Source organism: Acomys russatus, chromosome 1 (assembly GCF_903995435.1).
Source record: "Acomys russatus chromosome 1, mAcoRus1.1, whole genome shotgun sequence".
Lineage (NCBI taxonomy): Eukaryota > Metazoa > Chordata > Mammalia > Rodentia > Muridae > Acomys > Acomys russatus.
In genome coordinates, this window is record NC_067137.1 from 19,281,123 (window position 1) to 19,304,932 (window position 23,810).

General features: G+C 41.5%; 1 protein-coding gene across 4 annotated transcripts in view; it reads right to left on the bottom strand.

Moving 5' to 3' along the window:
- Positions 1-730: 730 nt before the first annotated feature.
- Spast (spastin) overlaps positions 731-23,810 on the bottom strand; it is a 44,283-nt gene continuing 21,203 nt past the window's right edge. For all 4 annotated transcript variants that reach the window (XM_051167647.1, XM_051167575.1, XM_051167503.1 and 1 more), the window contains 13 exons: positions 21,286-21,467; positions 18,802-18,935; positions 18,487-18,580; positions 16,219-16,293; positions 15,194-15,265; positions 13,642-13,717; positions 13,365-13,456; positions 12,824-12,903; positions 10,399-10,441; positions 8,377-8,456; positions 6,420-6,490; positions 2,487-2,527; positions 731-1,041 (listed from right to left, as the gene is read on the bottom strand). In XM_051167647.1, the coding sequence (XP_051023604.1) occupies positions 919-1,041; positions 2,487-2,527; positions 6,420-6,490; positions 8,377-8,456; positions 10,399-10,441; positions 12,824-12,903; positions 13,365-13,456; positions 13,642-13,717; positions 15,194-15,265; positions 16,219-16,293; positions 18,487-18,580; positions 18,802-18,935; positions 21,286-21,467 (1,163 nt within the window). In that variant the 3' untranslated portion in view covers positions 731-918. The remainder of the gene's footprint in view (positions 1,042-2,486; positions 2,528-6,419; positions 6,491-8,376; positions 8,457-10,398; positions 10,442-12,823; positions 12,904-13,364; positions 13,457-13,641; positions 13,718-15,193; positions 15,266-16,218; positions 16,294-18,486; positions 18,581-18,801; positions 18,936-21,285; positions 21,468-23,810) is intronic.

Here is a 23,810-nt window from a genome sequence, read left to right on the forward strand (position 1 = left end):
GTCTACAATAGATTTCTGACATATTAGGGGAAAAGACCAACAACACTGCAGGGCACACAAGGACTGATGTACGCGACATGGCAGAGTGACTGAAACTTTCAAACCTCCATTGTGCCAGATCTCCTCTGTTGCTGTTATGTGGCTTTCTACACTGTTTGGCAGCAAGGCAATAAACTAGAAAAACAAAACATGAAAAAAACACATTAACTGTTTAATGTTTGTATGTCTAGATGGGAAAGAGCCTCAGTATAGCTCGTTCTTACTGCAGCTGGGAAAAGATTTCCATTTGGCACACTGGAGTTGGTAAGAAATGCAGGAAAGAACTCAGAGTGCTTGGTATTCCAACCACAGGGAGCAAAGGTGACAGTGGGAAAGCAAACAAGAAACAGATGCTGCAAGAAAAACCTTAGGAGACAGACAACAGAAGGCGTTCTGTGTATTCTACCATTCGCTGTCTCTTGAATACTTTTGTATGAACACAATATACAAATTACTATTTACATATTGATTATTATCAGTAATGAAACAATCTATTTTTGCTGTGCTCTGACATTGCCGAACTGAGAAAACCATGACCATCAGGCAAGAAGGCCTTAAACAAAAATTCCACTTACTTCGGGAGGCAGAGGCAGGCGGATTGCTGTGAGATTGAAGCCAGCCTGGTCTACAAAGTGAGTCCAGGGCAGCCAAGGCTACACAGGGAAACCTTGTCTCAAAAAACCAAAAAAAAAAAAAACCAAAAAAAAAAAAAAAAAAATCCATTCACATTGCATATTTTATTTAGGTCTGTCTTCTTGTTCCTCAGTTTGGTGCACAAAAAAGAAAACTCTAAAAGTCCTGTAAACGAAGGCTGATTCCTGCAGCTGAGAACTTTTCTGAAGCTCATGTTTCTTGTTTAAGTGCAGTGCGTTCACTCCTTTACACAGTGGTGTCTCCGAAGTCCTTATTCCAGCGTATGTATGCTTCTAAGGTCTGAGGACTCACACTTCGTTTTATCTTTTTTAAGGATTCTGTGAAGTCAGATAATCGAATATTTCTCATCTAGATTAAAAAAAAAAAGTGACACAAATAAACACACAGTAAACAATGGGTTAAAATACAAATTTATTGCCAGGCAGTGGTGGCTCACACCTTTAATCTCAGCACTCGGGAGGCAGAGGCAGGCAGATCACTGTGAGTTCGAGGCCAGCCTGGTCTACAAAGTTAGTCCGGGACAGCCAAGGCTACACAGAGAGACCCTGTCTTGAAAAAACAAAAACAAGTTTGTTAATTTTGTAACAGATATGTCTGTTACAAATGCTAATCATTTAAATATATTTTTATAGTACATATTAGGCAATTTTGGTATACAAGGCACCTTACAAAATATATGTCAGTGTACTATTATTACTTGTATTTAGCTTCATAGAGATTAACACTTCAAAGCATCTTCTTTTCCTCACTAAAAGAAAAAAAATTCAGCCAGACCTGGTCTACAAAGTGAATTCAGGGATGGGCCAAGACTAAATAGAAAAACTCTGTCTTGAAAAACAGACAGGTGGGGTTTGAGTAAGACTGGCCACCATGCGCTCACACATTTGAATGCTTGATCTGAGCTGGTAGGAAGCGTTTGACAAGGACTGGAAGCGTGGCCTTGTTGGAGGAGTAAACTGGCAGCTAGTTTCAGGGTCACGCCTGCCTGCCGCCATGCTGCTCACAGTGGCTAGCTTTCTAAGTCACCTTGGTCATAGCGCTCTGTTACAACAGAAAAGTACCTAAGGCCACAACCAAAACCTACTTTGTTTCTAGTTTTTCTCCCCATAGTTTCAAAACATGGCATATTGGTAGCCTTCTATTTACCAGAAGCGTATCTGCTAAGTCTGTACAGGTTTATCACAAAGGAAAAGGGGTTGGTAACAATGAGCACGAGACTTTAAGGCAAGCACTGCCTTTTAACAGCGTGTCAGATGCTGGCATATGAAGCTTCCTACTGTTAACCCTGCTGAGGACCAAGCACAAAGTCTTACACATGCTAGGCAAGCACTGGAGCACTGAGCCACACCCCCAGCCCCATGCAGGGACCCTCCTCCCACCATGTAAAATCATATTCCTTATAACTTTTTTTTCTGTTTTGTTCGAGACAGTTTCTTTGTATATCCCTAGCTGTCCTGGACTTACTTTGTAAACCAGGCTGGCCTTGAATTCACAGAGATCCACCTGCTTCTGCCTCCCCGAGTGCTGGGATTACATGTGTGTGCCATTATACCTGGCTCCTTGTAACTTTTTATTCAGTACTTACATAACTTGATGAGAGAAAATGACTGTGCATTTTTAACCAGTACAGAAAAAAATAATAACTGATTTTTATAGATCTTGTATTTTGAAATGAAACAAACTTAAAAGTCTCTTGTTTCTAAGTAAGCAGACTAGAGAAAGAAAATTAAGTCTCATAGAGGATCAAAAAAAAAAAAAAAAAAAAAAAAAAAAAATCAGAAACTAGTACCTACCTCACTGGCAGACATATTCTTCACCTGCTCTGGCTTCAGCTCTGTAAAACACAAGTCAGACAGATACTTAATAACCACTTTGAGTTTAAATTTCTTCTTGGCAAATATAACTACAACGATCTAATTGTACCTGTGTAATACAAACCACTAAAGTCGAGACATTCACATAGAGAACGCATAAAACTCACAGTGATCCGCCTGCCTCTGCCTCCCGAGAGCTGGGATTAAAGGCGTGCGCCACCACGCCTGGCCTGCATCAAGTGCCTTTAGCCACTGAGCCATCCCTCCAGCCTCTGCTCCCCATTTCTATTTTTGACTAAGACTAAAAGTCTCACTCATTGCTTAGTTGGTGCTTAGTCTCATTATTGGCCCTGCAGTTCTCAGACAAAAAGCAGCTTGAAGGCAGAAACTTGTAAACCCAAGTCTGATCAGTTACCATCTCACTGTAGGATCACCTTTTGTAAAGAAGTGTCATCAGTCAGAAATGAAGGAACAGCAGGGGGCTGGCTTTATTTTTCTGGCATCCACTGTTAGGATACCAGGCAACCACACTGAGAAATGGAGTGTTTGGATGACTGCCTCTGGGAGGTGGAAGGCTATCGCCATTGTGATTTCTAGCCTTCAGGGTCTTACCTCTGGGAGACTGAAAGAATGTGCTGAGGCAAGACCAGTTCCTCAGTATTTTGGAGGTTTTCCTTTTGCGATTAAGATACTTATGTCTTTGGGGACCCTCTACCAAATTAGGGCTTGTCTTTGGGAGGTTGAGAGGTATCTCTTCTGCAAACATGGAGCTCCTGACAGGGACCTGGGAGTCAGTGTAGGACCAAGACTTGGGCTTAGTAACAATCTGTCCTATTATACTTTTTGTTTGTTTGCTTGGTTGGTTGGTTGGTTTTTGAGACAGAGTTTATCTGTGTAGCTCTGGTTGTCCTGGACTCACTCTGTATACCAGGCTGGCCTCAAACTCAGAGGTTCACCTGCCTCTGCCTCCCCAGTGGTAGATGCTGAGATTAAAGGTTTGTGCTGCTGCCGCCACCACCTGGCTACACATACTGTCTTTTCTTGTTTTTTATTATTTAATTGATTTATTGAGATTACATCTTCATTGCTATCCTCTCACTTGTACCCTCCCTCCCTCCTTCAGCCTATACTCAACTCATACAGTCTTAACCTCAATGTTCTTCTGTTAAAGAACTTTCTCTGTTGTTGAGTGCTCCCTCAGATTCCAAACGGCCTCAGTGTTTCTGTTTGTTGTTACCATCTTATTTTTGGCATGTACATGTGAGCCGGTGTGCACACAGGACTTCAGCGTAGGATGTCTGATCCCGTTCTTTTCTCTGCCTCACTCCCTACAGACAGGCCTTGGGGGCTGGTGAGGTACTCAGTGGTTAACTGCACTGCTGCAGTCATGAAGCCTGGAGTTTAGATCCCAGCACCTTGTGTATGGCCTCTGCTCCAAGGGAGCTGCGCACAAGAAGACTGCTAGAGTTTAAGAATCCCTAGCCTCACTGGGCGGTGGTGCTGCACTCCTTTAATCCCAGCACTTGGGAGGCAGAGGTAGGTAGATCTCTGTGAGTTCGAGGCCAGCCAAGGCTACACACAGAGACTGTCTCAAAAACAAAAAACAAACAAACAAGCCTGTGCCAGCATGCCTACCTTATTAGTAAGGTTTTGTTTGTTTTCTGGTGTTTTTGGAGACAGGGTTTCTCTGTGTAGCCCTGGCTGTCCTGGCCTCACTTTGTACATTAGGCTGGTCTTGAACTCAGTGATTGCTTGCTTCTGCCTCCCAAGTGCTGGGATTAAAGATGTGCATTACCACACCCAGCTAGTAAGTTTTTAATACTTCAGATACTAAGTCTTAAAAGCTTTAAGTATCTGATTTAAATGTTTGTATTTTATTTCTATTTTATGTATGGGTGTTTTTCCTAATGTGCATCTGTTTACCAGATAAGTGCCTGGAGCCTGCGGAGGCCAGATGGTCACTCTGGGTTCCGAGAACTGGAGTGTCAAATGGCTGAGTGGAAATGTGCGTTCTGAGAAGTGAACTCCAGTTCTCTCAAGAGAAAGCAGCCAGTTATCCAGCCACTCCCTCCCTTTTTTGAGACAGGCACTCACTATGTAGCCCTAATTGGTCTAGAAGTCTCTGTAGACCAGGCTGACCTTGAACTCACAGGAGATCTGTCTCTATCTCTTTAGTACTGAGATTAAAGGCACATACTACCACACCTAGCTGTAAAATCTTTAACCTATCACATTATAGCTCTAGTTAAATAAACATGATTATTTTACTATATCTGATATTCCATATATCCATAAGAGATATAAATGTATACATGTAAGTACTATCTATGCTATGTGTCTCAGATTTGTCAAAATTAGTAAAGCAGCTGGGCATAGTGGCATGTGCCTTTAAATCCTAGCACTTGAAGGTAGGTAGATCTCTAAGCCAGCCTACCACATTATAAGTTCCTGGATAGCCAAGACTACATGAAAAGACTCTGTATCAAATAAATAAATAAATAACATGCAATATAACTGCTGTTTTTATACTATATGTAGTATACATGGATGACTATATATAAAATTTAAAAAACAGAAATTTTGTGATTGCTACAGCATTTATTAAGTACAATTCAGATGAGGAAAACTTGGCCATTTGGGCAGCCTTTGATTTAGAGTCTAGATTGAGTCTCTTAGCTCTGATTTAGTGTGATTTTGTTTGTATCCTGTAAGATGCACTTACACACCATGTAGTAAGGGTTTTGCAGTCACTATTACTGTTCTCAGAGCTTGTTGAGTTGTCCACAGCAATTCTTCAATCTAAACTTTACTGGGTAAATCCCGAACAAGGAAGTCAGTGTTGGGATGAGTGGTGAAAAACTTTAGAACGCAAGAAAAGATTTTATAAAAGAGGTGGGGTAAAATGTCCAAGAGCTATTTTCACATGTTCCGTAGATAGCTTTACATTGTAATGGCTTATTATAATTAATCAGTGTGTGTGTGTGTGTGCGTGCGTGCGTGCGTGCGTGCGTGCGTGCGTGCGTGCGTGTGTGCGTGTTAACTAGAATACAGGGTCCCAGGAGGCCAGAGGCATCGCAACCCCTGGAGCTGGGGTTACAGTCAGTTTTAAGTCCCTGACATGGGTATTGAGAACTAAACTCAGCTTCTATTAACAGCTGAGGCATCTAGCCAACTTTGTTGTCCATTTTCATCTATTTTTTGACAAGGGTTTCTCTGTGTTACACTGGCTGTCTTGGAACTCAGATCCACCCGCCTCTGCCTCGAGTGTTGGGATTACAGGCCCAACTTTATTTTTTTTTTTAATGATTTATTTTATGTGCACTGGCATCCAGCCTGCATGTATGTCTGTGCAAGGGTGCCAGGTCTCCTGGAACTGAAGTTACAGACAATTCTAAGCTGCCATTTGGTGCTGGGAATTGAACCTAGGCCCTCTGAAAGAACAGCCAGTGCTCCCACTACGGAGCCAGCTCTCCTTCTTTTACACTAATGATGACTCAGTGGGTAAGAGCACACGGCAGCTCACAATTAGCTGTAACTCCAGTCCTAGGGAATCTGATGCCTTCTTCTGATCTCTGTAGGCATTGCATGCATATGGTACAAATACATATAAGAAGAAAAAATTCTCATACACATAAAATAAATAAAACGTACAACTACATATCTTTTAAGAGGTTAAACTTGTTTGTTTGTTTGTTTGTTTGTTTGTTTTGACTTTTCAAGACAGGGTATCTCTGTGTAGCTCTGGCTGTCCTGGAGTTGCTGGACCAGGCTGGCCTCGAACTCACAGCGATCCGCCTGTGTCTGCTTCCCGAGTGCTGGGATTAAAGGTGTATGCCATCACCGCCCAGCAAGGTTAAATTTATAATGTGGCACCATTCTAAGTTCTTGTATTTCAAATGCTTTCATACTCACCGCGGATAGGACCCAGTGCGGCATCTTTTGCCAAAGCTGTTAGATCACTTCCAGAGTATCCATCAGTCATTCTGAACAATGGAAGCAGAAGAAAACAAATTATCTTCTTTGCAGATTAAAACTACCTCTTTACTAGGTACCGAGACAGGAGGATCTCTAAGTTTGAGGCCAGCCTTGTTTACAGAGTAAGTTCTAGAACAGTCAGGGCCTACAGTGAAAAGTGTTTGTATATAGCCTACCACTTCCCAGGCTCCTCTGGGTCCTCTGGCTCAACTGTCTTCCCCTTGCCTCTCAGAATCCAGTCCAAAGAAACCAGCTGTGCTCTGAGCGGGTTTACTAGAAATCCTAAATCTTTGGGCTCTGACCTGCGTAAGATCTCATGACGCTGGCTTGCCTTCTCAGGAATTCAGCTGAGTCAGTCTTGAGAACTCCCTTGACCCCCAGTGTTTCCTCTTAGTAACTTTCCTTCTATTAAACACAGTAATAAAGCACAGCAATCTCTTTGGGAAAGAATGCTGCCAGTTGCCTCCCAGGAATCAGGTTTTCAGGAACATCAGCTTCAAGACCATGATAAGGTATTGAAGAGGGAGAGAAAGCATTACACAGAAAATGGTATAATTACATGAAAAGGTTTTGAGAGAACCAGTGGGAAGTTTAACATCACGTGATGTAGTTCTACAAAGCATTCATGACAGAGGGCATGGAAGGGCCAGATACCAGGAGGAGCTGTCAAGTCACAGCAGAGAGTGCTTCCTAACTTTTTTTTTTTTTCCAAGAAAAGCTGCATGGAGGTATGACCTGACTTTTTTTTTTTTGCATTGTTGTTTTGACTGCATGTATGTCTATAGATGTCAGATCTTGGCATTACAGACAGTTTTGAGCTGCCATGTGGGTGCTGGGATTTGAACCCTGGTCCTCTGGAAGAGCAATCAGAGCTTTTAACCACTGAGCCATCTTTCCAGCCTGAGCTGATTCTTTTAGGATGTGGAAATTCTAAGAGTGACCATTGTCCTAAAAGCCTCTGCTCTAATACCACTTATTGACCTTGCTTTGTTATGAATATTTTTTCCCCCCAAGACATGGTTGTTCTGTGTAGCCTTGGCTGTCCTAAACTCACTTTGTAGTTCAGGCTGTCCTGGAACTCACGGCGATTGATTGCCTGCCTCTGCCAACACATCTGGCTATAAAATATTTTTTAAAAGATTTATTTATGTATTATGTATACAGTGTTTTGCCTGCATATCAGAAGAGGACGCCAGATCTCATTACAGATTGTTGTGAGCCACCATGTGGTTGCTGGGAATTGAACTCAGGGCCTTTGGAAGAGCAGCCAGTGCTCTTAAACTCTGAGCTATCTCTCCAGCCTCATAAAACATATTTTGTATGTTTGTTTTACCTACATGTATGTCTCTTCACAAGATACATGCCTATTATCCACAGAGGCTAAAAGAGGGCACTGGGTTTCCAGGACCTGCAGTTTCAGACAGCTGTGAGGCACCAGTGGGGCCTGAGGAACTACATCTGGAAGAGTATGCTGTACTCTTCTGTTGTTATTTCGGGACAGGGTTTCTCTGTGTAGCCAGAGCTGTCCTGGATTTGCTTTGTAGACCAGGCTGGCCTCAAAATTAGTGATGAGCCTGCCTCTGCCTCCCCAGTGCTGAGACTAAAGGAGTGCACCACCAAGTCCATCTTATTTAAACAATTTTTAAATTAGCATTTTTAATTTTTTGAGACAGGGTCTCTCTGTGTAGCCTTTGCTGTCCTGGACTCACTTTGTAGACCAGGCTGGCCTTGAACTCACAGGGATCCACTTGCCTCTGCCTCCCGAGTGCTGGGATTAAAGGCGTGCGCCACCAGGGCCGGCTATATTAGCATATTTTAAACAGCACAGAAAGAGAAATCTTTACAAATGAAACAGATGCTGATGCTGATGAATCAGATGAATGAAATGACTCACCTAGCAAGTTGTGCAAGCTCTTTTTGGGTCAGTGGGCTTCCTTGTTTGCATAACAGGTTTTTAAGTAGAAGCAGTCTTGTCTGGAAATAAGTATTAAAGAATTATCAATAAAGACCAATTTGATAACATAATTATAAAAACTTATCAGTGTTACTTAATAAACTAAGAATTAGCTTTGGACTGGAGAGAAGGCTCAGAGGTTAAGAGCACTGGCTGTTCTTCTGAAGATCCTGAGTTCAATTCCCAGCAATCACATGGTAGCTCATAACCATCTATAATGAGATCTGGTACCCTCTTCTGGCTGCTGGGTCAAATTCAGGCAGAATAGTGTATAAATAATCAAATAAATCTTAAGAAAAAGAAAAGAATTAACTTAATGTATAATGCTCTAGAAATCAGGCTGATTGTTGCCCTGTATCTCACTTGTGCTGTTAAATATAATGAAAACTGAGGAAGCAGCTGCTGTTATGATCAACAGTGATAAAGGCCTGAACTAAATGTAATGAGTATTTGAATGTATGTACATGTGTGTCTTGTGCCCACAGAAGCCAAAGAAGGGTGTCCAAACCTCTAAAACTGGAATTATGGACGTCTGTGAGCTGCCATGTGGGTTCTCAGAACCAAGCCCACATGGCAAGAGCAGCAAATGCTCTCAAATGCCAAAACATCTCTCCAGCTCCAAGAAACACAATGTTTTAAAAAGGTTTATAGACACATACTTTTATATAGCAAAGATTTTATATAATTCAAATGACTTTTAGTTATATAGAATTATAAAATCATTACCATAATAAAAATTTTAGAATATCTGTTACCACTAACAGTACACCCATGACTATTTTAGTTAAACCCCATTCCTTCCTCCTTTCCTATTTAACCACTGATCTGACTGTATTTTTAGAAATCTGTCTTTTTTAAATGTTTCATTTAAAAGGAACAAAATCAGCGCATACCTATAATCCCAGCACTCTGGGAGGCAGGTGGATCGCTGTGAGTTCAAGATCAGCCTGATCTACAAAGTGAGTCCAGGTGGGCTAGGGAGAGATGGCTTAGTGGTTAAGAGCACTGGGTGCTCTTCCAGAGGACCCAGGTTCTATTCCTAGCACCCACACAGCAGCCCATAACTGTGTCTAAGTCCAGTTGCAGGGGATCTGACCTTTTCTTCTGGCCTATCCGGGGCCCAAGTACACATGTGGTACAGGACAGACAACAGACAAAACACTTATACACATACATTTAAAGAAAAATGAGTAAATAAAACAATAAAATAAATAAAATCATATGTAATTAGTTTGCATATGGCTTCTAACACTATACTGTTTTAGTTTTGTTCATATTACTGAATGTAACATGTATGGTGATACAGTTTTTCAGTCCTATGGATCAAACCCAGAACCTTACACGTATTGGGCATATATGCTCTATTTCTGAGCTATATCCCAAGCCCTAGACAATTAAATAATAAATTTCTGAACTAAATTGCACTCATTAACTGGATATGCCACATCTGTGTATCCACTAAACAACTGATGAGCTTCGTGGGTTTTTGGTTATTATTAAGACAGCTGCTCTAATACCCTGAGCATGTCTTTCTCTATGGAGGAGTTTCTATTTCTCTTGGGCTAATGTTCGAGAATTGCTGAATCTTATTTAAGTTTATGGTTAGTGTTTTAAGAAGGTGACAAGCTTTTATCCTTAGATTTATTGCTATCTTATGTGGATGGATATTTTGCACCTGCAGGGATGTATGTGCACCCCAAGTATACACTGCCCATGAAGCCAGAAGACAACAGTGGGTCTCCTGGAACTGTAGTCACAGTTGTAAGACACCAATGGGTTCTGGGAATTGAAGCCTGTTCCTCTGGAAGAGCAGCCAGAGAGTACTCTTAACTGCTGAGCCATCACTCCAACCACAACAAACTCTTTTCAAAACGGCTTTACCACAGAATTGCAAAACACAATATTGTCAGGATGGTACTTATTTTCACTTTAATAAAAAAATTGAAATATAAATAAACATACCTCCTCATTTGGTAAAGACACATATACCCGTTTAATAAAACGCCTAAAAAAAAAAAAAGAATTAAATTAGAGATGTAAATTTGAAGCTATAGGTAACTCAGCTCAAATAATAACTGACAAGCTGGGTGTCGTGGCGCACACCTTTAATCCCAGTACTTGGGAGGCAGAAGTAGGTAGATTGCTGTGAGTTCAAGGCCAGCCTGGTCTAGAAAGTGAGTTCAGGACAGCCAAGGCTACACAGAGAAACCCTGTCTGGGGGGGGGGGGGGAGGCAGGGAAGGTAAACTGTTAGGGAAAAAAAGCTATAATTACACTATATAAGGCAACTAAAAGCTCTTATTGGTTGTTAAAATTAAAAGATAATACATTTTAAAACAAACAATATCTGGCATAATAATCGAGTAAGCCTTCTATTTAACGAATCAAAAAACGGAAACAGGGCTGTAGAGATGACTCAGTAGTTAAGAACACTTGTGGTTCTTCCAGATGTCCTAAGTTCAACTCCCAGCACCTGCATGGAGGCTCAACATTCCCTCTAACTCCAGGTCCAGGAGTGCCTTTGACCCTGGCTCCTGCCTCCCTTGGACACCACATACACGTATACACACTCCTACATAAATAACACGCAGACACACAATTTAAAAAGTTATGAAAGTAAATCTTTAAAAAAAAATTACAGAAACAGGAATGTTAGTTTCATCATTACTCTCCTAGGTTTTAATTTACAGAGCTTTGCCATGTCGATCGCTTGAGCAGAGATCACATAGTATCTAACCCGCTTCTCAGCAGAGCTACGGCTTTATCAACTGGGATAGGCATTTGGGACTTTTTAAAATCCTCTTGTACAACTGTATATTTACTTATTATTACTGTCAAATACAGCTGAGTTACATCTTAACCAAGAGTACTTCACTATGTTTGAATAAAGGCAATTTAAATATAACCCTGATGTTGCCAGACCTCCCATCAAGCTGCTCAGAGTTGCCCCTCTGGGTAGACAGTGCCACAGCTGCCCAACATCTGGGTGGCACAACATGGTGATGCCAGGGCCAGGAAATTAGATAATTTCATGGGGAAAGTATGACTATTCATATAGCGATGGCGCAGCTGCAGCCCACACTCCGGGACGAGGAAGAAGACTGCAGTGCAGGGCTGCAGCTGCGCAGTGAGCCAAGTACAATCTGCGTGCATGAGATCCTGTATCAAAACGCCACAGACTGAAAACAATAAACAAACAAAATCAGTCTGAGGGCCAATAGCCAGCGAATGAAAGCACTTGGCACCAAGCTAGCCACCTTAATTTGACATTCAGTAGACTCTGCCAAGGCGTCCTCAGCTTCCACACACATACTCTCACGTATGTGAATCCCCCTAACCCAAATAGGTGCAATTAAAAACAAAGATGACAGGCAGGTTGCAACCAGGACATTTCAATATGGCTGTCTAAGGTGAGGCCTGAACATTGACAATCCAATTGCCATGTAACATGAGTGGGACAGATCTCACAAGGCCCCATGCCTAGATGAAGAGCTACAGGCAATTAAGCCTGCTGAAAGAGGGAAAACGATCTCGCTCAGGGACAGTGTACATAATAGGTTATCCAATCCAATGCAGTCGGCCCTAGACACAGACGAACATGAGCAATGCCATGACCTCAGCAGGGGCTGTGTAACAATAATGAAAGAGTAAGAGGCCACGAGAAAGAAAATCAAGATGGATTTAAGATTTCTACCCTGCCAGCTGGGCGTGGTGGCGCACGCCTTTAATCCCAGCACTTAGGAGGTAGAGGCAGGAGGATCGCTGTGAGCTCGAGGCCAGCCTAGTATACAAAGTGAGTCTAGGACAGCCAAGGCTACACAGAGAAACCCTGTCTCAAAAATCCCCTCCCACCCCCAAAAAAAGACTTCTACCCTGCCAATAGCCAGTCATAGAACCAATCAAGTAATGTTATAAATGCATTGAGAAAAGGAAATCTAGGCACTTAATACTGAGTCAAAGATTTGTTTTTTCCCAGCATGAAGGGTTAAGTTTGCTCAAATACACAAGAGCAGAGAGCTGTTTGCCACAAAGCCCAATAAAATGGTAAAGAGTACTGCTAGGTGGTGACGGTGGGACATGCCTTTAATCTCAGCACTCAGGAGGCAGAGGCAGACGGATCTCCATGAGTTCCAAGCCAGCCAAGGCTACATAGTGAGACGTTGACTGCCCCTGCCCTGCAAAAATAGATACATGGGAGATAAACACAGGAAATGAATCTGGAGCCAGGCATGGTGGTGCATGCCTTTTAACCCCACCACTCAGGAGGCAGAGGCAATCAGAGGTCAGCCTGGTCTACAGAGGGAGTCCAGGACAGTCAGGACTACACTGAGAAACCCTGCCTCAAAAATCCAAAAGGAAATGAATCTTTCATAAATGCATATTACTACCTGAGAACGGCTTCATCCAGCTCTTGGGGCCTGTTAGTTGCACCCATTACAAGTACTCGGTCATCTCCAGCAGACTGCACCTGTAAGCCAGAAAGTTTGTTAGTAGTTTTGATAAAATAAAAAGGGAAACTATACATACATGTACTTATAGTTTAGGTCATTTAACATAATAAAACACTGCAGTAGTGAAAAATATAATCAGGGGTTAGAAAGATGGCTCAGAGGTTAAGAGCACTCCTTGCTTTTGCAGAATTGGGTTCTTTCTAGCACCCACACAGCGGCTCACAGCCACATGGAACTCTAGTTCCACTCACACAAACAAATATTTATTTATTTGGTTTTTCAAGACAGGGTTTCTCTGTGTAGCCTTGGCTGTCCTGGACTCACTCTGTAGACCAGCTGGTCCAAAACTCACAGCAATCTGCCTGCCTCTGCCTCCCAGAGTGCTGGGATTATAGGCATGTGCCACCAAGTGGGGGCAATATCAATTATTTAAAATATAGATATGTATGTATCTATGTATAAGGCTATCAATACTTACACCATCAAATTCTATTAAAAATTCTGTTTTTAGTCGTCTGCTAGCATCATGCTCCCCTTCTCTTCTTTCACACAGAAGACTGTCAACTTCATCTGGAGAAGATGCAAAGAGGAATCTAAGTAGAGCATCCTACTGTTCTTCTAGTTTGCTACGTGCCAACAGTCCTACCGAATTCATTCTTTGAAACGCTGTCCTTTTGAATAACTTTTCGAGCCTTCTTCTCATACTTGGAAAGTGCAATTTCATAAATGCTCAACTTAGTTGAGAACATACTTACCTATAAAAATTATAGACGGTTGAAGTTCTCTAGCCACAGCAAAAAGAGCTCTCACCAATTTCTCTCCTTCCCCCACCTACAAGGCATGATGCATTCTTACACACATGAAATACAACAGTATTCCAATTTTCAAATTATCATGATTTAAAATTTAACTTCATGATCTAATGAAATATTACAGAACAGATAATGCACTATTTTTTCTGCTGACTACAGTTTGATGGGAACTATTTCACAATCTTACAGTGCACCAGATCCATTAACATTAGTTATGCATACCAGAGATGTGTGTGTGTGTGCACGTGTGTGTCTGTGTGTGTGTGTGTGTTGCATGTGCATAGTCCCACCATTTTGGTGATCTCTCCTTTTGAGACAGGGTCTCTCACTGGGCTAGAGTCAGTCAGTCGGCTAGGCTGGGCTGGCCAGTACGTCCTGGAGATTTGCTCATCTTCACCTCCCCAGCTGGAGCCACAAGTTCAGGATGGCATGCCCAATTCTTTTTTTTTTTTTTTTTGATTTTTCAAGACAGGGTTTTTCTGTGTAGCCCTGGCTGTTCTGGAACTCACTCTGTAGACTAGGCTGACCTCAAACTCAGAGATCTGTCTGCCTCTACCTCCTGAGTGCTGGGATATAAAGCAATATAAAGCAATAAAAAGAAAACAGTAGAATCAGGCACAGTGACACATGCCTTTAATCCCAGCACTTGGAAGGCAGAGGCAGGCAGACCTCTGTGAGCTCAAGGCCAGCCTGGTCTACATAGTGAGTTTCAAAACAGCAGGGCTGCAAAGAAAAGACCCTATCTCAAAAAAATGAAAAACAAAAACAAACAGGAAAAATCTCGTGTCACCTAATTTAGAGTCAAAGAGCAGAGAACATTCAATTAGCATAAGTTCTTTTCTCACACCTAGATAGCTCTCTAGATAGCCACGTTAGGGAGTTTAAGTAAAACTCAGGGCATTTTATAGCATAAATTACATTGTTTCAAAACACACTGAAACGCTCCCTCTGATACCTATGAATGAGACTCTGTTTGGAAATAGCATCCTTACAGATGGTCAAATTAAGTTGAGGTCATTAGGGTGAACCCTACTGTAGTGAAACAATATTCTAATAACACATGGAAATTTGAACTTGCAAATTACAGAGAGAATAAGGGAAGAGATCAAAGTGATACATCTACAAGCCAAGAACTGCCAGAGATTGTCAGCATACCATCAGAAACTAGGAGAGACATGTTTATTCCTGTGGCTCCCAAAAGGTTTTACAACTGTTAACACTTTGATCTTGGACTTCAGCCTCCTAAGTATGTATTTCCACATCCCATTTATTTGTGTAATAAATTTCTGGTATTTGATCCAGCCAGCTTATGACAGTTTGTTAAGCTACCGAACTATAACAGTGTTATAACTTTGTACTATACAGATTCATTATACATAAGCAACAGTCATAAAACTCCCAGAAAAACAGTTTCGTTTAATGTTGCTATCATTTTACTTAAAGCATTTAAGATAGCAATTTAAAAATATGACAATAGAGGGAAAAGAACACTTACGTATTTTGAAGTTAAACTTGCAGCACTTATATTGAAAAAAGTTGCATTAGACTCTGCAGCTACTGCTTTAGCCTTTAAAATCAGAAGAGTAAATATATTAGTTCAATATCCTGATTTAAAAAAGAAAGAAAGAAAGAAAGAAACCTATATCTGATCATTAAAGTAAGAGAACAGACTCTCTAGACATGATGGTAGATGTGACTCCCAGAATCAGCTACAAGAAAACAGTACATTATGTTTCTTTCCAAAGAAGAATTAGAATCTTCTCTTTGGGAGGAAAATACTAGTCAGAAAAAGTTAATCAGGAAGGGAAAATTTATTCTTTTCCTTTTTGGTTTTATTACTTGAGACCACATCTCAGTATGTAGCCATAGCTGGCCTGGAATTCACTATGCAGACTAGGCTGGGCTCAAACTCAAGGAGATCCTCCTTTCTCTGCCTCTTCGGTGCTGGGACTAAGGTGTGTACTACCATGCCTTTAATATTGATTTGCTTTTATAGCTCAAAAGAATGATGCAGATATATTTAGTTTCCAGTAAAAATCTTTGCCAAAAAACACCAAGAAAATCAACAGCAGACTAACGAGTCAAACAAACTTGTTAAGATGGAAAAAACTGAGTGAGGTATGGTGGTGCACACCTTTAATCCCAGCGCTCAGGAGGCAGAGGCTGGTGGATCACTGTGAGTTCGAGGCCAGCCTGGTCTACAAAATGAAAGTCCAGGATAGTCAAGGCTACACAGAGAAACCCTGTCTTGAAAAACCAAAAAAGAAAAAGATAGAATAAGTTCTAAGAGTTACTAGCGAGATCCTCAGTGTGGTAAGGTACACGCTTCTGCAAAACAGAACAAAGACATGCTGCTGACAGTTACGCACGTGTTTCCATGAAAACTATTTTAGAAACTCCAGGAAGCACAGCACACTAGTAAGTCATAAATAATAAATAGACTTAGGTACAATATAAAGCTTTTTTTTCATATGATCCCTAATACTTCAACAGAACCCTCAGCCTTGGTAGCATTCTTACCAGCATTGTTTTTCCATTCCCAGGGGGACCGAAGAGTAACAACCCTCTGGCAGGAGCTCTGAGGCCTGTGAACAACTTAACAAAACACAAACAGGTTACAGCTAGGACTCTAGAGAGCTTATCCAGACATTTACTATCTAAACCATTTTTTCTTTTCTTTTCGGCAGGGGGGGTCTCACTTTTAGCTCAAGCCAGCCTAGAACTCATTATGTAGATTGGGATATCCTCAAACTGAGAGATCCACCTGCCTTTGCTGAGTGCTGGGTACTCGGGGTGCGCCACTCAGCAGGCCTTACGGTTCTTGCTAGCTCTGCAACTGTATAACTCCTCCTGCAACAGCTTCTGAAATTAATGTTCAGTCTGTTGCATGACTACTCAGTCTATAAACCATCGCTGTGCCTTGCCCAGTAGCCAATCTATCAACCATCGCTATGCCTTGCCCTGTAGCTCAGTCTATCAACCATCGCTGTGCCTTGCCCTGTAGCTCAGTCTATAATGCTCCACAAGGGGGCCCTAGCTGGGCACATGGCGTAAATTTGTTTTATAAAAGACATATGTTTTCTGTCTTAACTCTCTCATTTTATGATTATTAACAAAAATGTAACCACCGAACTGGTGATTTCAGGTCTAGGAATGATAAATACTAAGTAAAAAAAAAAAAAAAAAGTGGTTTTTTGTTTTTGTTTTTTTGTTTTAAATAGAAAAAAATGGGCATGGTGGTTGGGAGTTTACAGTCCTGGCTACAAAGAAGCTGAGGGAAGAGAGAACTCCTTGAACCCACGATTTTAACACCTGCCTGAGCAAGATTCTGAAACCCCATCCAGAAAAGAAAAATAAAGTAGAAAGGAAAAGGAAAAAAATCCAAAGTGAAATAACAATATCCAACAGTAACTTCTAGTTTAGTAGGTGCGTAAATGACAAGCACTACAGAGGATTTGGGTGACTGAGAAAAGCAGAGCCACACCAGCTCTGCACAGCCACGGAAGAACAGAGCCACACCAGAGCTCTGCACAGCCACTGAAGAGCAGAGCCACACCAGCTCTGCACAGCCACGGAAGAGCAGAGCCACACCAGAGCTCTGCACAGCCACTGAAGAGCAGAGCCACACGAGCTCTGCGCAGCCACTGAAGAGCAGAGCCACACCAGCTCTGCACAGCCACTGAAGAGCAGAGCCACACCAGCTCTGCACAGCCACTGAAGAGCAGAGCCACACCAGCACTGTGCAGCCACTGAAGAGCAGAGCCACTCCAGCTCTGCACAGCCACTGAAAAGGGCACCCGCCACAATGTGTCATGCAAGTGTATCTTTATTAGCTACTGAGTCAGTAAGACATGAAGCGACCCAGAAATAGGTTCTCAGGTTGATTTCTTGCAGTATCAATGAACCACAATAAGTATGCTGGCTGACTTAGAAAAACTAATGACTGATAAGATGAGGTAAGCCGGCCCCTAGGCATCATTCACTGGCTTCATTTTCCTCTTTGTTCTGCTATTTTAGGTTTTAAGGTTTTTTTTGCTTTTATTTGTTTGGTTTCTTGAGACAGGGTTTCTTCTGGATATCAGCCCTGGTTGTTCTAGAACTAGTTTTGTAGACCAAGCTGGCCATAAACTCACAGAGATCCACCTGCCTTCTGCCTCCTAAGTGATGGGATTACCACCAATACCAACAAGTTTAAATTTTTTAATGTATGGGCTGGAGAGATGGCTCAGAGGTTAAGAGCGCTGTCTGTTCTTCCAGAGGTCCTGAGTTCAATTCCCAGCAACCTCCTGGTGGCTCACAACCCTCTTCTGGCCTGCAGGTGTATGTGCTGGTAAAGTACTATATACATAATAAACAAATCTTTGAAAAAAAATTTCTTAATTTTAAATCTTGGGACCCAGGATATAGCTCAGTGGTAGCCACTTGACTCACAAAGCCTTAGGCTTAACTCTAGCACAGGGTGGGGAAAAGCAATTTCTAATCTCCCAACTGTTTTAATAAAAATTATATCATATGATGATCTACTTATCTCATAATTTTTCATATTTATTCTCATCCTTTATCAAGTTATCAATAGCAAATGTGAATGCCTTTTTGTGAGGGAGCAGTTAGATAGGTTATCTGGGCTATATTGTAGCCCAGGCTGGCCCAGAATTCACTATGGAACCCACACTGGCCTCAAGCTCCAGATCTTCCTGCCTCAACCTCCTCAGCTTCAGTGTTTGAATTTTTATAACACTCAACTTTTAATTACTTAACATGACTTAATTGATAACATAAAATCCTTACCTCAGGCCGTAGAGAAGGAAGAATAACAATTTCTTGCAATGCTTGTTTTGCCAGTTCCTGACCAGCTATATCATCGAATTTAACAGCTGTCCCACTAAGAAACAGACCATCAGTTAATTTCACAATAGAAATATGGCTCACTTACGGGCATATAAGCCTAACAGTCACTTTCATGTTAACTATGAAGCTTGTTTATTAGCAAAAAATCTTCAAAACTACCATCAAAATTAAGTATGAAAGCAAACAAAATATTATGTGTCACACATATGTAATTTACAAATACGAATAGAAACTGAAATGCTAGGCAAAACTTACTTGTCAACAATTTCATTCATTATGAGGTTAGCAAGATTGCTGTCCACATTCCTAAAGTTCTTCAAGTCTTTCTTTTTCCGAACAGCAGTTGTGGGTGTAGAAGGTTTGTTGGTTCTATTTGGTTTTGGTGTACCCTTGAAGGACACAAGATTTTAACGTGAGCCGGGTACAGTGGCACATGCTTGTAATCCCAGCACTTGGAAAGGCAGAGGCAGGCGGATCTCTGTGAGTTTGAGTCCAGTCTAGTTTACACAGAGCAAGTTTTAGAACAGTCAGGACTACAGAGAGAAACCCTGTCTCAAAAAACAAACAAACAAACAGAAAACCAAAAAAAGTTTTTTTTTCAAGACAGAGTTTCTCTGTGTAGCCTTGGCTCTCCTGGACTCGCTTTGTAGACCAGGCTGGCCTTGAACTCACAGTGATACACCTGCCTCTGCCTCCCAAGTGCTGGGATTAAAGGTGTGCACCACCACTGACCAGCCCAAAAAAGATTTTAATGTGAAACAATATAGACTTCCCACTCATAAATTACCCTAAAGGTTAATATATATATATATATATATATATATATATATATATTAAAAACAAGGAGAAATATGAAGCTGGACAGATGCTCAGTTAGTGAAATGCTTGCTACACAACCATAAAATCTGAGTTCAGACCCTGAGCACTCTGTAAGTCAGGCATATGGTGTGTATCTGTTGCCCAGCTCTTAGGGGCAGAAGCAGGCAGCCTAGAGCTCAGAGGCCACCTGCTCCAGCACAGTGTGCAAACTCTAGGTTTGGTGTAGGAAGTGGCTGACGAAGTTATCTGACTTCTGCCTTTGGTCTCCATACAACAGCAAACACAAAGAAAAAAAATCTAATACTGCAAAGATTATTTAGCCCAAAACTATATTCACTATAAAACCACATCTGGCATGAAGAGGTCTAACAGATTTTAATCCAGAGATTCAGTTACTATAAAAGACAAAAGCAAGGGGCTGGAGAGATGGCTCAGCAGTTGAGTTTTTACTGTAAAATCATAAGCACTAGAGTGTAGATGCCAGCATTCACATAACACACCAGTCATCCGGTACACGCTTGTAACTCCAGTTCTGAAGGCAATGAAAGCTGAATAATCACTAGGGGTTGCTGGCAACTAGCCTAGCCAAAAGAATAAGAGAATACAAGCTCAAGGTTCAAGCACAGACTTTTCCTTAAAGGAATAGGCAGACACCCAATGCCCTCTTTTAGCCTTCAACTGTACACACAGATGTGCACACATGAACACACAGGTGAGCACACACAAATTTTTTAAAAATTTTATCTTATGTGCATTATTATGAAGGTGTCATAGTCATATCCCTTGGAACTGGAGTTACAGACAGTTGTGAGCTGCCATGTGGGTGGTGGGAACTGAACCCGGGTCCTTTGGAAGAGCAGACGGTGCTTTTAACCACTGAGCCATCTCTCCAGCCCCATAAATATCTTTTTAAAGCCAAAGACTATGAGTTTGAGGTCAGCCTGGTCTACAAAGAGAAAAAAGGACAGCCAAGGCTACAAGTGGAAACCCGGTCTCAAAAACAAAACAAAAACAAAAACCCCAAAACATACACAAAAAAGTAATTTAACTTTGATTCTTCCTAAAATTTCAACACCTAGCACTCAGGAAGCAGAAGCAGGAAGATCTCTGCAAGTTAGAGGCCAGTCTGGTCTATAATTCGAGTCTGGGAGAGGCAGGTCTCTGTTCTACAAAGAAACTCTATCTCAAAAAACAAACAAAACAAAAGAAAGAAAAGAAAAACAAAACAAAAAGAATTACAACAAAGCCAGGCACAGTGACACACACCTGTAATCCTAGCTCTCGGGGAGGCAGAGGCAAGTGGATCTCTGTGAGTTTGAGGCCAGCCTAGTCTACAAAGCAAGCCCAGACAGCCAAGGCTCCACAGAGAAACTCTGCCTAGAAAAGCCAACAAAACAAAACAAAAAACCTCAAAATTACAACAAAACTCTAGGTATGTTTAACATTATATAATTTATATAATCTGAAATCTAAAACTATAATTAAAATGACATATATAGGTTAGAGAGATGGCTCAGTGGTTAAGAGAAATGGTTGCTCTTTCCGAGGTCCTGAGTTCAATTCCCAGCAACCACATGGTGGCTCACAACCATCTATAAAGGGATTTGATTCCTTCTTCTGGGGTGTAGGCACAGACTCAGGCAGAATACTGTATACATAATAAATAAATATTTTAAAATGATATATACATTATACTGAAAAGACTTGGAAAATAAAATAAAATACCCAATTATTCAAAAAAAAAAAAAAAAAAACCTAAGATTTTTTTCCGTAATAGCAAGTAGCTTTTCCAAATTAAAAAGTTGTATTTAATTTTGTGGAAACCAAAAGAACAAACACAATGAAGCAAGCCTAGTCACGTTTCCCACTTGCACAGCACAGCACACTCACTTGGGAGAAAGACTCACTCTTCTAGAGTACCTTATGTGTGGGAGCTGCAGGACCAGGTCTTGCTCCAGAGACCATGGATAACCCACTGCAACTAGGTGCCCTGTGGTGCCCTGAGAGCCCCGCGGATCCACTTTTCACGACTGTTTTTGACCGAGGCAGTGAATTACTAGCATGCGTTAAGGGATCCTTCCTCTTCGGAACTGCTCCACTCTCTATCAAGGAAAAATGCAGCCAGCACGATTAGAAAGTAGTAACAATTTACAATACTTATAACAAGGAAAGTAATAATAGCAAATTTGGAAAACTGCTACCAGCTGTGTACAATTTTTATTTATTATATTGTGTGTGTATACGCATCTGATGTGTATCAGCGTGTCAGTGCACGTAAGTCACAGTGTGGAAGACAGCTTTCAGTCTTTGGGTCTGACATCCCACCATGTGGGTCACAGGGTCAAACACAGGCCATCAGGTTTGTTCAGGAAGTGTCTCTAACAGCTGAGCTATCTCACTGGGCCATAACAAATCCAGATATTGCAAAGATTGGAGTCAGGAAATAAACCAGGATGTCACAGTAACAGTTTGGAAAGAGATTTGGTTAGGTTTGCCTCCCCTTATTGTAGATTCTAATTTTCTTATGAAGAAATGTATTGGTAAAAACAACTTCACTTGTGAGGAAAGGTAAGACATAAAAAAGTTACTAAGCAAATATAGCTCCCAAATAACTAAGAAACAAAATGCAGTGAAGGCACCAGGGACGCAGTACACACAGAAGACTAGCAAATCCACTATCTGACTGTGCAGAACATACACTGTGTGGGTGTGCGTTGGAGGCCAATTTCATGTCAGGTGTGTCCCTCAGTCACTCTCAACCTCATATCTGAACCTTTCTCACTGAATCTGGAGCTCATCAATTGAGCTAGGCTGGCGGGCAGATGAGCCCCTGGCAGGCTCACTCCACTGCTGGCGTTACAGTCTTGCACTGGCTTTTACGTGGGTGCTAAGGATCTGAACTCAGGCCCTCGTGGTTTTGTAACAGGAACATAACTGAATGAGTTATCTACCTAGCCCATGACTAAACTTTTATGGCTATGAAATATGAAAGACTACAACTTATGCCTAAAGTTTTGATTAACCAATTTCAACTGAAAGACTATAAAAGTTGCCTTTAGTATGCCTAGTATTTTATGTGGTATGTATATCATACTCAAAATAAATATAGTTAAATAAACAAATAAAAATGAGTACATTTTAGGCTTTTAAGTGCTCAAAGATCAGCTAGGTGTGATGGCACAAGCCTTTAATCCCAGTACTTGGGAGGCAGAGGCGGGTGGATCTCTGTGAGTTCAGGGCCAGCCTGGTCTACAGACAGGTTCCAAGACAGCTAGAGCTGTTGTTACACAGAGAAACCCTGTCCAAGCAAGAAAAAGAAAAAATCAAAATACCAAAAAACAAAGTCAGCCAAACAAAAAACCCCAGAACCTTTAAAGGGCTGGAGAGATGGCTCAGAGGTTAAGAGGCCTGCTCTTCCAAAGGTCCTGAGTTCAATTCCCAGCAACCACATGATGGCTCACAACCATCTACGATGAAATCTGGTGCACTCTTCTGGCCTGCAGGTGTGTTACATGCAGGTAGAATACTGTATACTAAATAAATCAATCTTTCTTTAAAAAATGCTCGAAGAGCCGGGCATGATGGTGCACGCCTTTAGTCCCAACACTCGGGAGGCAGAGGCAGGTGGTGAGTTTGAGGCCAGCCTGGTCTACAAAGCAAGTCTAGGACAGCCAAGGCTACACAAAGAAACCTTGTCTTGGGGAGGGGGGGGGAAGCTCAAAGATCACAACTTCTAAGATATAACTGAATATTCTTGTAAAACAAAAATCAGTGCTTATTAATAATGTTTATAAGGACAAATGTTAAGCCAGGCAACTAGGGTGGCTCAAGCTATAATCCCAGCACTCTTGAGGCTGAGCCAGAAAGACTGCGATGAGCCCGACAACAACTTGGGCTACATGTGAGTTTTAAACTGCTTACTGGAAGACTATTAAGAGGAACCTTAAGACAAGCAGAATATACAGCCTAAATTCTAGACTAACCCAACTATTCAGCTATACTGTGATGATAAAATCGATGACAATCGGGGAGATTATTATAGCCTCAGTCTGGATTACCTTGGATCATTACTCTAGAATGGAAACAATTATGATTGCTAGAATTACTTTAGTCACAATAGAGGCTGAAACTACTGCTATCTCTCTAAAAGGTTTTTCACAGAAAAATAACAGGGGGCACACCTGTAATCCCAGCACTCGGGAGGCAGAGGCAGGTAGATCTCTATAAGTTCGACGCCAGCCTGGTCTACAACCAGGACAGCCAAGGTTACACAGAGAAACCCTGACTTGGAAAAAAAAAAAAAGAAAATAAAAGAAAAAGGGAAATAAGAAAGGGCTTGGAGACGTGGCTCAATGCCCAGCACCCCACGTGACAGCTCACAATTCTCTGTGACCCAGCATCAAGTGACCTGACACTCTCACACACACATGCAGGCAAAACACCAA